The sequence below is a fragment of the Heterodontus francisci genome, chromosome 10 (genome assembly GCF_036365525.1).
Source record: "Heterodontus francisci isolate sHetFra1 chromosome 10, sHetFra1.hap1, whole genome shotgun sequence".
NCBI lineage: Eukaryota > Metazoa > Chordata > Chondrichthyes > Heterodontiformes > Heterodontidae > Heterodontus > Heterodontus francisci.
In genome coordinates, this window is record NC_090380.1 from 87799181 (window position 1) to 87815834 (window position 16654).

General features: G+C 45.5%; 1 protein-coding gene across 14 annotated transcripts in view; it reads left to right on the plus strand.

Moving 5' to 3' along the window:
- The window catches only part of LOC137374607 (fibronectin type III domain-containing protein 1-like), a 323625-nt gene that overhangs the window by 117699 nt on the left and 189272 nt on the right, over window positions 1-16654 (plus strand). For 12 of the 14 annotated variants that reach the window (XM_068040959.1, XM_068040964.1, XM_068040968.1 and 9 more), the window contains exons 12-14: window positions 11479-11547; window positions 14633-14701; window positions 16018-16092. In XM_068040959.1, coding sequence (XP_067897060.1) covers window positions 11479-11547; window positions 14633-14701; window positions 16018-16092 — 213 coding nt within the window. The remainder of the gene's footprint in view (window positions 1-11478; window positions 11548-14632; window positions 14702-16017; window positions 16093-16654) is intronic. The other 2 variants (XM_068040969.1, XM_068040971.1) reach the window with 1 other exon arrangement.

Genomic DNA, 16654 nt, shown 5'->3' on the forward strand with positions numbered 1-16654 from the left:
ATTCTATCCCTCTAGAAATTAACCACAGTATTTTTATGACCATATTAACCTGCATCACAACTACCACATCCCTTTGCTCCTGGACTCCACTTAAACACTTATTTTCCAAGGAATATGTAGGCTTCTTATTTTTCCTAACAAAATGGACCACTTCACACTAATCTATATTGAAATTCATTTGCCAATTACATGCCCATTCTACAAGCTTATTAATGTTGTCTTGTATTTTCTCGCAGTGTTCCTCTATATTGTACCCACCACCCCCCCCACCCTCCCGCCCCCCGCAACTTGGTGTCATCCACAAATTTTGAAATTATACTTCCAATTCCTGAGTCAAAATCGTTTATGTAAATGGTGCACAGCAGATCCTTGGAAAACCACATCACACCTTTTGCCAGTCTGAGTAACTACCCTTCACACCATCACTTTGTTTTCTATTTTGTAGCCAGCTGGCTAACCATTCTGCTACTAGTCCTTTGACTCCACATGTTCTGTGTTTGTTGTGCGGTGACTTATCGAAAGCCTTTTGAGAATCCAAATATATTACATCTACTGCATTCCGCTTGTCAAATCTTTCTGTAACTTCTTCAAAGAATTCAATATGGTTGGTCAAGTATGACCTTGCCTTTTGAAATCCATGCTGACTGCTCTTTATTATACTTTCAATTTCTAGATGTTTTTCTATTACTTCTTTGAGTAAGGATTCCATTATTTTTCCTACCACTGACGTTAAATTAATTGGTCTATAGTTCCTTGGGCACACTTTGGCCAGAATTTTATGTACCCATAAGAGCGAGCTGGTGTTGGGGGCGGGGAGGTGGGGTCCAAAAATGGAGTGGGAGGCTGGGGGGGGGGGCCTTCTCGACCCGCTCCCGTCTCCGCTGCCAATTTGTGGTGCCTGCCTACCCCAGGCCAATCAAGGCCCTCAAGTGGCCAATTATCGTCCAGTTAAGGGCCTCTGCCCGCCGCCATGGGGATTTTACATTTAGCTGGTGAGCGGCTGAGGCCTCAGAAAACATGCCTGATGAAACTAGGTGACTTTCTGGGGGGCTGGGTGGGGCCCTCCTGATTGGGCACCCTTTGCCCCACCGAGGGCTGCCCCCGAAGCCCCAACCGCCCCCAACGCACAACACACCTGGCCCCCCCTAACTGATTCCCCTTGCCTTCCCGAGGTCCGACCTTAAGCCCCCGGCAAGGCCCCAAAAACGTACCTCTTTTCCAAGGCTGGCCGTCATCTTCCTCCTGCAGCTGGGTGCAGTCCCAGCAGTGGCCATTGCTCCCGGGGCTAAGAGCTGGCAGCCCGCTGATTGGCCGGCAGCTCCATTAGGCGGGACTTCCTGCCTCAAGGAGGTAGAAGTCCCGCCCAAGACCAGTTAAGGGCCTGGGGACTGTAAAATCCGGTCTGGATCCCCAGGCCCGGCGGAGGCGAGATCGCCACTGACATTTTGGTTGGTAGGCAGGTCCCGCTGCCCGCCGTAAAATCCAACACTCGATCTCCCTTTTTAAATATAGAAATTACATTAGTTGTCCGCCAGTCCTTTGGCACTCTGCCCTATTCTAATAATCTTTTATGTATATGTAATAATGTCGCTGCACTCTCTTAGATAACTGCTTTTAATATACATGAATGCAAAACCAGGGGTTTTATCCTCTTTGATTAGTTTATCATTTGTCTCCCTGCTTTCTGTCTTAAAGGTCTTCATATCTTTTTTGATCACTTATAATGTCATGTCCACCTGGCTAGTCTCCCTGATAAATACCAAGGCAAAGTAATTATTTCATATTTCTGCCATTTGCTGCCATAACCTTTCAGTTTATCTTGTGTGTCCCTTAGTGGCCCTATCCCTATTCTGATTTTTCATTTGTTATTTATGTGTCTGTGGAATGCATTACTATTTCTTTTTATATTCCTTGATAATTTAATTTTTTAGTTCCTCTTTGCTTTCCTAATTTTTCTTCTTTCCTAACCTCTTTGTATTCCCTTTTGGCATCCTTTCATTTATTGTATATGTACTTAGTCTATGCCTCTTACTTTAGTTTAATTTTTACCCTTATCTTTAGTCATCCATGGTGTTTCATTATTGGTTAGTTTGCTGTTTCTTAATGCAATATATTTCTGTTGAAATCTTTTGATCATTCTTTTTTTATATTTTCCACTGCTGTTATATCTTGTTATCTGTAAACATTTCTTTTCCAGTTTACCTTCCCTAGTTCAATTGCCATCCCTCAAAATTAGCATTTTTTTCCAATGCCTGCTCCGCCATTCAACAAGATCATGGCTGATCTTCTACCTCAGCCCCATTTTTCCTCATTATCTCTATATCCCTTAATTCCCTTAGTACCCAAAAGTCTATCGATCTCTGTCTTGAATATACTCAACAACTGGGGTAGAAAATTCCAGAGATACACAACCTTTTGAATGAAGAAATGTCTCCTCATCTCAGTCCGAAAGGCTGACCCCTTATTCTGAAACTGTGACCCCATGTTCTAGATTCCCTAGCCAGAAGAACATTTTCTCAGCATCTACCTTGTCAAACTCCTTAAGAATTTTATATGTTTCAATGAGATCACCTCTCATTCTTCTAAACTCCAGGGGATATAAGCCTAGTCTACTCCTTCTCTCCTCATAGGGCAATCCCCTCATTTTAGGAGCCAATCCTGTGAACCTTTGTTGCAATCCCTTGAGGGCAAGTGTGACCTCCCTTAGGTAAGGAGACCAAAACTGCACAGAGTACTCCAGGTGTGGCCTCAACCATATAGTAATTGTAGCAATCCAGCCCAAACTATTTGTTTCATGTCCCTGCCATTTCCTTATTCCCCATTATAGTTTCGCATGTCTGTGCCTTTGATAGGCCCACATTTATTTCACTGATCTCTTATTTACATACCTATAGAAACGTTTACAATCTTTTTATGTCTTGTGCTAGTCTACTCTCATTCTATTTTCTCTTTCCTTATCATTTTCTTGGCCCTCCTTTGCTGAATTGTAAACTATTTGCAATCCATGGGCTCGCTAATCTTTTGGCAACATTATTTGCCTCTTTCTTTGATCTTATTTTATCCTTAACTCCTTTTATTCACCACGGTTGGGCACTTTTTCTGTGGGATTTTTGTGCCTTAAAGGAATATATGGTTGTTGCAAATTATGTATTAATTCTTTAAATGTTTGCCATTACTTGCCTACTGTCATTTTTTTAAGTGGTTTCCCAACCACCTCAGCCAGCTCATCCCTCAGACCTACATAATTTGCTTTGTTTAGATTTAAGACACTAATTTCAGACTTAACTAAATCACTTTCAACCTCAATATAAAATTCTATCATACTATGGTCACGCTTCCCTAGAGGGCCCTTTATTACAGGGTTATTAATTAACCTTTCCTCCTTGCAGAATACTATAGCCAAATAATATGTTCCCTAGTTGGTTCCTCGACACACTGATCTAGAAAACTTCCTTGTGCAAATTCCATGAACTCATCCTCCACACTATTACTGCAAATTTGGTTTGCCCAGGCTATGAATAGTAAAATCTCCCATGGATGCTGTATTAACCTTGTTACATGTGCCTCCAATTCCCTGATTTATACTCTGCCCGACAGTACAATAATTGGAAAATTGATAACAACTTTAAGCATTTAAGATCTTTAATGTGAGTAAGTAAGGCGACTACTACATCTGGTATTGGTGCATACATACTGGGGTGGAATTTCCTGTGTATTTACACTGAGACAGATAAAATCTGGGAGCAAAGCAAATACCTGGCATAAAAGATCAAGCAAACTTGGGCACAAGAACCTCACGCACAAATTCCCTTGTCCTATTACACCCATCTATGGATCTCTGTCCCTGAACGTATCTCGGCTCATTATAATGAGTCCAGCCCTAGGCTAAAAAGCCATACAAGTAAATTTCCTGCAGTTACATTGGTTGAAAACAGGTGTAAATCTAAGCATCTAAATCTAAATTTTCGGCATGGCAGGAAACAAATTTTTATGGCTTTTTTTTCTCCTCATTTGGAACTGAAACTGTAAATTCTGCGTTGGTTTGAATGCATTTTTACAGAGTCAGTACAAATCACATTAAAAATTTAAGAGCTTCCACAATTACATGTTCTTAAACCTGCGGTGCCTAATGTGCTTGAATGATGGATGGCTTGAAACTTCAACTTTCATACTTAAAAATGTAGTATATGCTCTGAGATTGGCAATTTCCTCAGTTTCCACTGATTTCCAGTTGTGTATCCCCACTTTTCTGTTTCAGCGGGTGTCAATGAGATTATTTAGAAATCTGAGTCTAAATAGTCATTTGTAAAATAGATGCGTGAGTGACTTTAATTTCGACTATTTCTTCCCAATTACTCTCGCACAGGAAATTTCCCTCAGTGCTATGTCTGGTCAGTACATACTTCATGCAAACACACTTTGTACATTTTACATACAGAACTATGGGATTGATTGTCTGCAGGGGTTCTTCATGTTGTCCCCTGTAACTCTGGTTGCTTTCTGCAGCATTTCACCAAAGTTACAGAGGACAATTGGCTGAACCTCAGATTAAATTATAGCCTTGAAATCAAGCCAGGATATTTGAACCTTTGTATAATATGTATACTGCTGAATTGAATAGTGGCTTTGTTCAGTTCTGGATTCATTTTTGAGTTAATGTTGATTGCCAGTTTAAACAGTTGCCACAGCAATGATTATGCACAATAATGATTATGCTATAATGTTAAACTTTGAGAGAAATTCTTTTCAATGTTCTTGTGAAATTTATCTGACAGCTCCCTCCCTCTGTTTTCCTGAAGACCTTAAACCTTTTCTAGAATGTGGTTCTACAGATGCCATTTGTCCTCCATTGTTACCCACATGTGATCATTAGGTGTGACGCATGATAATAAGTGTCATGAGGCTATTCAGTCACAGAAGATATTACAGTCGAGCCAGATTCTGTTCCAACCACATGTCTATATATGTGCATATCAAGAGAATTGCTAGATCCAATTAGAAATGGGATCCCTGGCCAATTTTCCTGTTCCTAATCTAGGTTAGCTGATACTTCTTCTTCTTCTTCTTTGGCCTCCTTGTCTCGGGAGACAATGGGTAAGCACCTGGAGGTGGTCAGTGGTTTGTGGAGCAGCGCCTGGAGTGGCTATAAAGGCCAATACTAGAGTGACAGACTCTTCCACAGGTGCTGCAGATAAAATTGGTTGTCGGGGCTGTTACACAGTTGGCTCTCCCCTTGCGCTTCTGTCTTTTTTCCTGCCAACTGTTAAATCTCTTAGACTCACCACACTTTAGCCCCACCTTTATGGCTGCCCGCCAGCTCTGGCGATCGCTGGCAACTGACTCCCACGACTTGTGATCAGTGTCACAGGACTTCATGTCGCGTTTGCAGATGTCTTTAAAGCGGAGACATGGACGGCCGGTAGGTCTGATACCAGTGGCGAGCTCGCTGTACAATGTGTCCTTGGGGATCCTGCCATCTTCCATGCGGCTCACATGGCCAAGCCATCTCAAGCGCCGCTGACTCAGTAGTGTGTATAAGCTGGGGATGTTGGCCGCCTCGAGGACTACTGTGTTGGAGATGCGGTCCTGTCACCTGATGCCAAGGATTCTCTGGAGGCAGCGAAGATGGAATGAATTGAGACGTCGCTCTTGGCTGACATACGTTGTCCAGGCCTCACAGCCATAGAGCAAGGTACTGAGGACGCAGGCTTAATACACTCAGACTTTTGTGTTCCGTGTCATTTTCCCACACTACCTTGGCCAGTCTGGACATAGCAGTGGAAGCCTTTCCCATGCGCTTGTTGATTTCTGCATCGAGAGACAGGTTACTGGTGATAGTTGAACAACCTGCCACCTGATCTTGTGTGGAGGAAAATTCCTTCTTCTGAAGACTTGAACGCATGTGAGAGCGGCAGGGAGAAGAAAATCCCAAACAGTGTAGGTGCGAGAACACAGCCCTGTTTCACGCCACTCAGGATAGGAAAGGGGTCTGACGAGGCACCGCTATGCTGAATTGTGCCTTTCATATTGTCATGGAATGAGGTGATGATATTTAGTAGCTTTGGTGGACATCTGATCTTTTCTAGTAGTCTGAAGAGACCACGTCTGCTGACGAGGTCAAAGGCTTTGGTGAGATCAATGAAAGCAACGTAGAGGGGCATCTGTTGTTCGCGGCATTTCTCCTGTAGCTGACGAAGGGTGAATAGCATGTCAATGGTCGATCTCTCTGCTCGAAAGCCACACTGTGCCTCATAGACACACTCGGCCAGCTTCTGGAGCCTGTTTACTGAGTTACTGAGCCAGCACAGGCAAAGCAGTTCGAAGAGTGCTGAGAGTATGGCAGGCTTAGCACTCTTGATTATTTCAGGGGTAATGCTGTCCTTCCCAGGGGCTTTTCCGCTGGCTAGAGAATCAATGGCATCACTGAGTTCCGATTTTGTTGGCTGTATGTCCAGCTCATCCATGACTGGCAGAGACTGGGCTGCATTGAGGGCAGTCTCAGTGACAACATTCTCCCTGGAGTACAGTTCTAGGTAGTACTCAACCCAGCGGTCCATTTGCTTGCGTTGGTCAGTGATTGTGTCCCCTGATTTAGATTTGAGGGGGGCGATCTTCTTGATGGTTGGCCAAAAAGCTCTCTTAATGCCATCATACATTCCTCTGATGTTTCCGGTGTCTGAGGCCAGCTGAATATGACTGCATAGGTGTTGCCAGTGGTCATTTGCGCAGAGCCTGGCTGTTCTTTGTGCAGCGCTTCTGGCTGCTTTAAGTGCTATGGATGTTAACTCGCTGGGGGCTTTTTTGTAGTTCAGCAGTGCAATGCGCTTAGCGACTATGACAGGTTCCAGCTCTTCAAAATGAGATTGAAACGAGTCTGCATTCCGCTTCACACGTTTGCCATAGGTGGTCATGGCTGGCTCATAGATGGCGTCTCTGATGTGGGCCCACTTGGTCTCTGCATCCCCTGTGGGAGTGTTTTGAAGGGCTTTTTCAAGTGAATTTAGAAATGTTTGTAACAGCTGTGGATAAGAAATTCTGCTAGTGTTGATGCGTGGGCGGCCCTTCTGCTTGGAATGATGCAGCTTCTTTGGTTTGAGTCTAACCTTGCTGCACACCAGGGAGTGGTCGGTGTCACAGTCCGCACTGTGGAAGCTGCGTGTGATTTGAACACAGTTTAAGGAGGCTCGCCTTGTGACGATGAGGTCCAGCTGGTGCCAACGACGTGATCTTGGGTGCCTCCAAGAAACCTGGTGAAATGGTTTAGTGTGAAAGAACGATTTGGTGATGCAGAGGTTATGATAGGTACACAACTCAAGCAGTCTCTGTCCATTCTCATTCATCCTTCCAACGCCATAGCGCCCAAGGCAGGAGGGCCATGAGTCATGGTCGGCCCCAACCCTGGCATTAAAGTCCCCCAGCAGGAATAGGTGTTCGTTATTAGGGATGCTACTAATGATATTATGGAGTTCCTCGTAGAACTGGTCTTTATCTTCAGGTGGGGAGCAGAGTGTTGGAGCATAGATGCTGAGTAGGTGTTGAGTAGGACCAGAACTACAAGTTAACAGCTAGTTTAATGTTACCTGGGCCCACTGCCCTCTCCCAGCCATACCTGCTCTTTGCTTTCTTCATTGAGCACTGAATTGTGCCATCCAGTTTTCTGGAAGCCTAGGCTACACTTCTCTACCGGACAAAATTGCAAAGTACAGTTGGTGATACTCTGATCTTCTATCCTGTTGTCTACATCGTCCAGAGCGTCCGCGGCCACGGCGTGCGGTAAGTCCAGTGCAGAGAGGAAGGAGCAATGGAACCCTAGGGTAATAAGACCTAGTACAGAGGGGAAGCATTGAGAAAAACCCCGAACACATAAAAAGCCACGACCCGGCCCCAGGTGACTCCATCGCGGAACGGCTCCTCGGCCACAACTTCAAAGCTCCCGCGGGAGATGTGAGGCTCGTAGTGCATCTGCAGCGCAATGTCGGCGAATTCCTGCTGGTGCTGGCGCCCGAGGCTGTCGCCCACCTCCCGGAGGACGCGGATGAGCTTTCCCGACGTCGATGGTGGGAACTGATGAAATGTTTTATTACCTGCACCCACTCCCCCCCACCCCCCAGCTTCTCCTTCCCAGCTACCCCCTCCCAACTCAACCCCCGCACCCTCTTCCCCCACCCCCTCCCTCCTTTCAACCCCTTCCCAGCTTCCCCCTCGCACCATCTTCCCCCTGCATCCCCTTCCCCTGCACCCCCCCCACCCCTCTACAGCCCCCTTCCCAGCTCCCCTTCGCACCCCCTTCCCTCCACCCCTTCCCCTCGCACCCCCTCCTCCCACCGGCATCCACCTATCCCTGAGCAGGGCCCCTAACAACCTCACTGCCTTGTGGGCGTCTCGGGAGAGTCCAAGGCTAAGGGAGTAAACCCTAACAGAAAATCCGGAGCGGAACCCCGTAGGCAGTCATGTGTCACCTTTGGCATGTTTCCGGCAGTTCCTGCAGCCATACCGGTGCCAAACGTCGTGCTCTGCACTCCTTTGGACCCCACCAGAAAGGTCAAGAGGGGGGTTTTGACGCTTGGGCAACTCGCAACCTCCATACATTCGCCCAGGCATGTGCCATGGAGAGGTCACTCCATAGTCGCCTCACAGCGACCGAAACAACACGGAAGGCAGCAGTTACGGGTTATAAGTCCAGCTCAATTGACGTAGAGATTGGGCTCCACGGGTTGCCTTTGTCGGTGGGAGAGGTCATCGCACCTCACTGGACAGCTACCGCCCGCCTCAAACCGGGCATCCCCCGGTCAATAAGATTCTGTCCCGCCACAAGTCCACCTGCTTCAATGGGTGCTTGGAGCTCAGGGTCATTGCCCGAAAAGCGGACTGCAACACCGCACCAAACAGCACGAAAAAAGGAAAGAAGGTACCAGCCCTTCGCTTTGCAAGCTGGAACGTCAGAACTTTGTGTCCTGGCCTGTCGGAAGACCTTACACAAATCAACGATTCTCGGAAGACCGCCATCATTAACAACGAGCTCAGTAGACTCAATGTGGACATTGCAGCACTTCAGGAGACACGCCTCCCTGCGAGCGGATCTCTAACAGAGCAAGACTACACCTTCTTCTGGCAGGGTAGGGATCCTGAAGAACCAAGACAGCATGGAGTGGGCTTCGCCATCAGAAACTCTTTGCTCAGCATGATAGAGCCACCTTCAAATGGCTCGGAACGCATACTGTCCATCCGACTGCTCACCACCTCTGGTCCAGTAGCTGATACTACTTGTATCAATTACACAGCCATTCCAGCTGAGATCAATAAATTCATCTTAGAATGGGGACTCAAACCTGGGACCTTCATGGTTTTGTGAGCCAATGTTAACCAATTTAGCATCCACAGCTCCATTCATCCCTATCCAATTTTAGCAAGGGAACCTAAAACAGTCATTAGGCCCCTCATTTACACTTGTAATGGTCCTAACTGCTGTATTAGGTGGCTGCCTGGGAGACATGAAAAGTTGCCTGACACAATTCGATTCATTTTACGTGATATCAAGAAATGACTGAAGGCACTGGATACTGCAAAGGCTGTGGGCCCAAACAATATTCCGGCAATAGTACTGAAGACTTGTGCTCCAGAACTTGCTATGCATCTAGCCAAGCTGTTCCAGTACAGCTACAACACTGGCATCTACTGGCATGTGAAAAATTGCCCAGGTTTGTCCTGTACACAAAAAGCAGGACAAATCCAACCTGGCCAATTACCACTCCATCAGTCTACTCTTGATCATCAATAAAGTGATGGAAGATGTCATCGACAGTGCTATCAAGTGGCACTTGCTTAGCAATAACCTGTTCAGTGACACTCAGTTTGAGTTCAGCCAAGGCCACTCAGCTCCTGCCTTCATTACAGCCTTGCTTCAAACATGGACAAAAAAGCTGTACCCCAAAGGTGAGGTGAGAGTGACTGCTATTGACATCAAGGCAGCATTTGACAGAGTATCGCATCAAGGAGCCCTAGCAAAACTGGAGTCAATGGGAATCAAGGGGAAAGTTCTCTGCTGGTTGGTGTCATACCTAGTGCAAAGGAAGATAGTTGTGGTTGTTGGAGATCAATCATTTCAGTTCCAGGACATCACTGCAGGAGTTCCTCAGGGTAGTGTCCTAGGCCCAACCATCTTCAGCTGCTTCATCAATGACCTTCCTTCAATCATAAGGTCAGAAGTGGGGATGTTCGTTGATGATTGCACAATGTTCAGCACCATTCGCAACTCCTCAGATACTGAGGTAGTCCATGTAGAAATGCAGCATGCATGCCACACAAGTGCCAGGCAATGATTATCTCAAACAAGAGAGAATTACAAGAGCAGGTCAGAGGCTAGGAATCCTGTGGTGAGTAACTCACCTCCTGACTCTCCAAAGCCTGTCTGCTATCTACAAGGCACAAGTCAGAATGTGATGGAATACTCTCCACTTGCCTGGATGGGTGCAGCTCCAACAACACTCGAGAAGCTCAACACCATCCAGGACAAAGCAGCTCACTTGACTGGCATCCCATCCACCACCTTCAATATTCACTCCCTCCACCACCGACACACAGTAGCAGCAGTGTGTACTATCTATAAGATGCACTGCAGCAACGTACCAAGGCTCCTTAGACAGCACCTTCCAAACCCGCGATCTGTACCACCTAGAAGAGCAAGGGCAACAGATGCATGGGAACACCACCAGCTGCAAGTTCCCCTCCAAGCCATGCATCATCCTGACTTGGAACTATATCGCAGTTCCTTCACTGTCGCTGGGCCAAAATCCTGAAACTCCCTTCCTAACAGCACAGTGGGTGTACCTACCCACATGGACTGCTGCGGTACAAGAAAGCGGCTCACCACCACCTTCTCAAGGGCAATTAGGGATGGACAATAATGCTGTCCTAGCCAGTGATGCCCACACCCCACAAATGAATAAAGAAAAAATATTGGATCAGACATTGTTCAGGTGTACCTTGGGTGTGGGATGTCGGTGTGAGACATTGGTGCTCATTGCTGTGCTCAATAGCAGTAGCCATCTGGTCAAGATTGTTGTATACATGTGTGGTTATATATAATTTTTAAAATCAGTACTTCAATTTAATCAATGTCTTTCTGTTCAATCATTCAATTAGTGCACGTGCTGTGCCTTGTACAAACTGCAGTAAATCTTTTCATGAGCAATGTGTTTTATCGGTATTATACTGACTCATTTACACTCGCATGAAGTGCAACATGATTAGGTATAATCTGTCTGCTGCTATAATTTATCTTATCTTGTAAATAGACAATCTATTGCATGGAACTCAGTGACACTTTGTGAAACAGATGTCGCTTAGCTGATTGCTTTTGGAATTTATTTTGCTGCCATGACATTTTTGGGACAGTATTGTCCTTATTGAAAACAGACTTGTGCTCCCATTTCAATCTGCATTTTTGCGATCAAAGTGTTTTACTCATTGCATTTACAGAATCCAAGCTGCCATCCACAGTCAGTCCATCTTTTTCATCAAGACTTGTGCCTAAACCTGATCCAGCAGGTAAGTTCATAAGTATTTTTCAAATACTTAACACAGATGAATATTTTTCATCAGGGTTATGGCTCAAAGTGCACATCCTGTTGTTCATTTTCTATATACAGATATGGACAGGGATGCAAATAAAATTCTGAGTAATCTCTTCCAATATTTGGAATTGCTCCAACTCATTATATAAACATTTTAATTTGAAGTAACCTGTCTTTTATGACTTCAGAATATGAAGTGCTGATTAAAAGAAGTTTCTGTGATTTTCCTCATGGGAGAAAACAAAGAATATTTACAAAACATGTTTTTATGTTATCTGTACACTGGTCCTGAAGCTTTATGGGTGTTGTTCCAGTCTCCTGTAGTAACACCATGAAGGGCCTGATTGAAACCCATATGCCTTTTTTTTTGACTGGGTGGGAGGGTTATTTTGCTGGTCTTCTGCCAGTTATGGTGGGACATCAAGACAAACCTCAGGAAGAAGATGGCTCGGTAACGTCTTCGCAGTCCGACATACTAAGGAGCAGCAAATCCTTTTATGCTGGGCTGTATGACGCGAAGCCCACAGACAGCAGAGCCTCCCAGTCCTTCCTGTCATCTATCACAGAGGTCTTAGATGACAGCAGGAGGGAGAGACTGGACAAGCCGCTAACTCTGGACGAGCTGACAAAGGCCGTCGAGCCTTTCGAGACAAGTAAAACTCCCGGGAGCGACGGCTTACCGGTCGAGTTGTACTCGGCCCTGTGGGACTGGGTCGGCCCGGACCTGCTGGAAGTATACGAGAGTATGCTCCTGGCCGGCAGCATGTCAGAATCCATGAGGAAAGGCATCATCACCCTCATTTACAAGCGGAAGGGGGAGAGGGCAGAAATCAGAAATTGGCGGCCCATCTCACTGCTTAATGTTGACTACAAGATTCTGTCCAAAGTCATAGCCAGTCGAGTCAAATCTGCTCTGGAGTTGGTGATTCACCCCGATCAGACCTGTACTGTACCCGGCAGGAAGATCTCTGATAGTCTCGCGCTACTCAGGGATACGATCGCCTACGTACGGGACAGGAGGGTGGACACCTGCCTCATCAGCCTGGACCAGGAGAAGGCTTTTGACAGGATATCGCACACCTACATGATGGACGTGCTTTCCAAAATGGGGTTTGGGGAGGGAATCTGCAATTGGATCCAACTGCTCTACACAAACATCAGTAGCGCAGTCTCAATCAACGGGTGGGAATCGGAAAGTTTCCCGATCAAATCTGGAGTCAGACAGGGCTGTCCTCTCTCCCCTGTCTTGTTTGTTTGCTGTATTGAACCCTTTGCTGAGTCTATTAGGAAGGATGCGAGCATAAGAGGGGTGACAATCCCAGGCAGCGGAGGCACTCAGGTTAAAACCTCCCTGTACATGGATGACGTCGCCGTCTTCTGCTCGGATCCGCTGTCCGTGCGCAGACTGATGAGCATCTGCGACCAGTTCGAACTGGCCTCGGGAGCCAAAGTTAACCACGGCAAGAGCGAGGCCATGTTCTTTGGGAACTGGGCTGACCGATCCTTTGTCCCCTTCACCGTCAGGTCAGATTACCTGAAGGTGCTGGGGATATGGTTCGGAAGGGCCGGGGCGTGCACCAAAACATGGGAGGAGCGAGTAGCCAAGGTACGACAAAAGTTGGGCATGCGGGGGCAGCGATCTCTCTCCATTGTGGGTAAGAACCTGGTCATCAGGTGCGAGGCGCTCACGTTGTTGCTCTACGTGGCGCAGGTCTGGCCCATACCCCACTCCTGCGCCGTGGCAGTCACCCGAGCCATTTTCCGCTTCGTCTGGGGATCTAAAATGGACCGGGTCCGGAGGGACACGATGTTCAAATCTCTGGACAAGGGCGGGAAAAATGTACCCAACGTGGCCCTCATCCTGATGACCACCTTCGTGTGTGGCTGCATCAAGCTGTGTGTAGATCACCAGTACGCAAACTCCAAGTGTCACTACGTGCTGAGGTTCTATCTGTCCCCGGTGTTGCGAAGGATGGGCCTGGGCACGTTGCCGCGGAACGCTCCATGCAGTTGGGCCGTGCCGTACCACCTATCCTTCGTGGAGCAGTTTCTGTGGGAAAACACCTTTGACCACCGGTTCATCAGGCAGTGGTCTGCACGGAATGTCCTCAAGGCCCTCCGGGAAAAGGAGACGGTGGATCCTGTCGGATGGTTCCCCGAGCAGACCGTCAAAGTCATTTGGCGGAATGCCTCATCACCAGAACTTTCAAACAAGCACCAAGACGTAGCTTGGCTGGTGGTGAGAAGGGCCCTTCCCATCAGATCCTTCATGCACACCCGAAGTCTCGCCCCCTCCGCACAGTGCCCCCGCGTTGGCTGTGGTGGGGAAGAGACGGTCGCCCACCTCCTCCTGGAATGTGTCTTTGCAAAGCAGGTGTGTAAAGAGATGCAGTGGTTTTTGTCGAGGTTCATCCCAAGCACCTCTGTAACACAGGAGTCTGTGCTCTCCGGGCTGTTCCCAGGGACGCACACCGAGACAAACATCAACTGCTGCTGGAGGACTATCAATAAGGTAAAAGACGCCCTTTGGTCTGCCCGAAACTTGCTGGTCTTCCAGCGCAAAGAGTTGTCCACCACCGAATGTTGCAGACTGGCACATTCCAAGGTCCAGGACTACGTGCTGAGGGACGCACTAAAGCTTGGGGCAGCCGCAGCAAAGGCTCAATGGGGAAAGACCACAGTGTAAGGTCCCCCCACCAAGCTGAACTGAGGGGCTGGATCCATGGGAAACCCCTCGAACTGTATCGTTAATATTCTCAATTGCTGTAAATGTAAAACTGTAATTGACATGACAATTGTGAAACGGAAGGGTTGTGAAGAAATTCATGACAGTATTGAAGGAAACTGATCTCCCTTGCAATGTTTGTATTTTTTGGGTGCTGTTTTGAAACTGTTTGGCAATGTAATTTTTACAGATTTTTATGAATAAAGTATATTTTGGAAATAAAAAAATAAAAAAAATCAGGACAAACCTCCACTGAATTTCAGGGACAATCTAATTTTAAGGGAGTAGAATCATAGCTTTTCAAAAAAATAATGTACTCTATTATAAATTACAGAATCCAAGCTGCCATCCTCAGTCAGTCCATCTTTTTCATCAAGACTTGTGCCTAAACCTGATCCAGCAGGTAAGTTCATAAGTATTTTTCAAATACTTAACACAGATGAATATTTTTCATCAGGATTATGGCTCAAGGTGCACATACTGTTGTTCATTTTCTACATATATATATGGACAGGGATGCAAATAAAATTCTGAGTAATCTCTTCCAATATTTGGAATTGCTCCAACTCATTATATAAACATTTTAATTTGAAGTAACCTGTCTTTTATGACTTCAGAATATGAAGTGCTGATTAAAAGAAGTTTCTGTGATTTTCCTCATGGGAGAAAACAGAATATTTACAAAATGTATTTTTAAGCACTAACCTCTGCAACAGAACCATTATCTGTTTTCTTCATTGATCTTATTTCAACAGTTCTCATGTGGAATTGTACAACTATTTGAACTCTTTAATATGTGCAATGCAAAACTTTAGATATTTGTTAACCTTTGGCTGTGTGGCATGGAGTTCATGCACATGAATATGTGGTTACATTTCGATCTTGCTGAAAGAGGTTAATCATTGTCTCCATGTGAACTTTATTAACTTGCCAGAGCATTAGACCTTATTGTATTAATTGAGTGAGCTGATGTCACTCTAAACATTGACTGTGAATGTTTAAAAGAATAGTTTGGCTGCATCTTTTCAGTAAATAAAACACATGGCAATTTGTTGCTTGCATGAAGTGTATAGTACAGCCAACGCCTAAAACTAATTGGCAGAAGATATTTTCTGTTTCTTAATTGTTGTGAAATGTTAACAGTTCTTTCTCTTCATTCTGACAATGTCGCCACAAATAGCTAACAAAGGAAATGATCCCTAACTGTTCCTGCTGTGGACTTTTTTTTCAGTGTGCTTTGTGATGCTTTTTGGAAACCTATTCTGTACTCAGTCCATTAGTGATGTTTGCATGAAGTTTGTTTTCTGGTCAGCACACCATGTTTCATGTCAATCGTCAGCAAACTCTTATTAAACATATTGTTTGATTATAACCTTCCTCACTCACCAAGGGAAAAGGGATATGTAGTGCCACCTTGCAGTGATCTGTATATCCCTGTGTAATGTTGCATGGCTTTAGACAATAACATGACGTGTGTGCAATATGAATTTCTTTTTTGTTAGCATTGTGTTTCGTGATTGGATTGCCATGATTTCTTTGATAATAACCAGAGGTTCTGTCTGATTTGTTATGGCCAAGCAATGAAAATATGCATCTGTTACTGTCAAGCTTAAGTTATCACACATGTGGAGGAGCCACCAGCATTCTAAACAATGCTGCTTCATTCTAAGTCATTGGTATCTCGGATAACTTAATACTTCTTTCTGAAAAACATTACAGAAATTCAGATACCAGTTTTCCTCACTCCAAGCACACCTTCTGAACTTGATACCATGGATAAGCAGCAACCTACAGGTAGTCTCAATAATTGGAGTAGCATAGATGTGTGTTATTTTATTAAAGGTGATGTGCACTGTCACCATTCATTATGTCTAAAAATACATGTCGTCAATGTCATCAGTCCTATATTTTTTGCATGGTTGAAGGATTGAGATCTGACTCTGAATTTGGAAGTGTCAAATTTACTGCTTAGTACTTATTTCAACATAAACCAACAAATCAGGGTGCTTTTGCAAGCTCAGTTTTCTGTTCAGTAAACTGTATCCATGTTAATTAGATGTGATATTTTTAAACTTTTTTTGTGAGGGCGCAGACTGTCCTTTTTCAGGCCATGGTGAGGCCTGTGGCTGAAAGAATGGATGGGGTAATCTGTATCAAGATTTCCATTGGTGCTGTTTTGGATTGAATGCGGGGAGGTGTGATAGAATGATCTAGTGATGATTCTTTACCCTCAGTTTCTGATCCTTCCTGGGCAGGCACCTGGCATATCCTCATTATTTCCATAGAAACTCAGTGAGGATCAGAAACTCTGCAGTATGGAGAGTCACACATTTAAACCCACATCCCACTGTCCCAT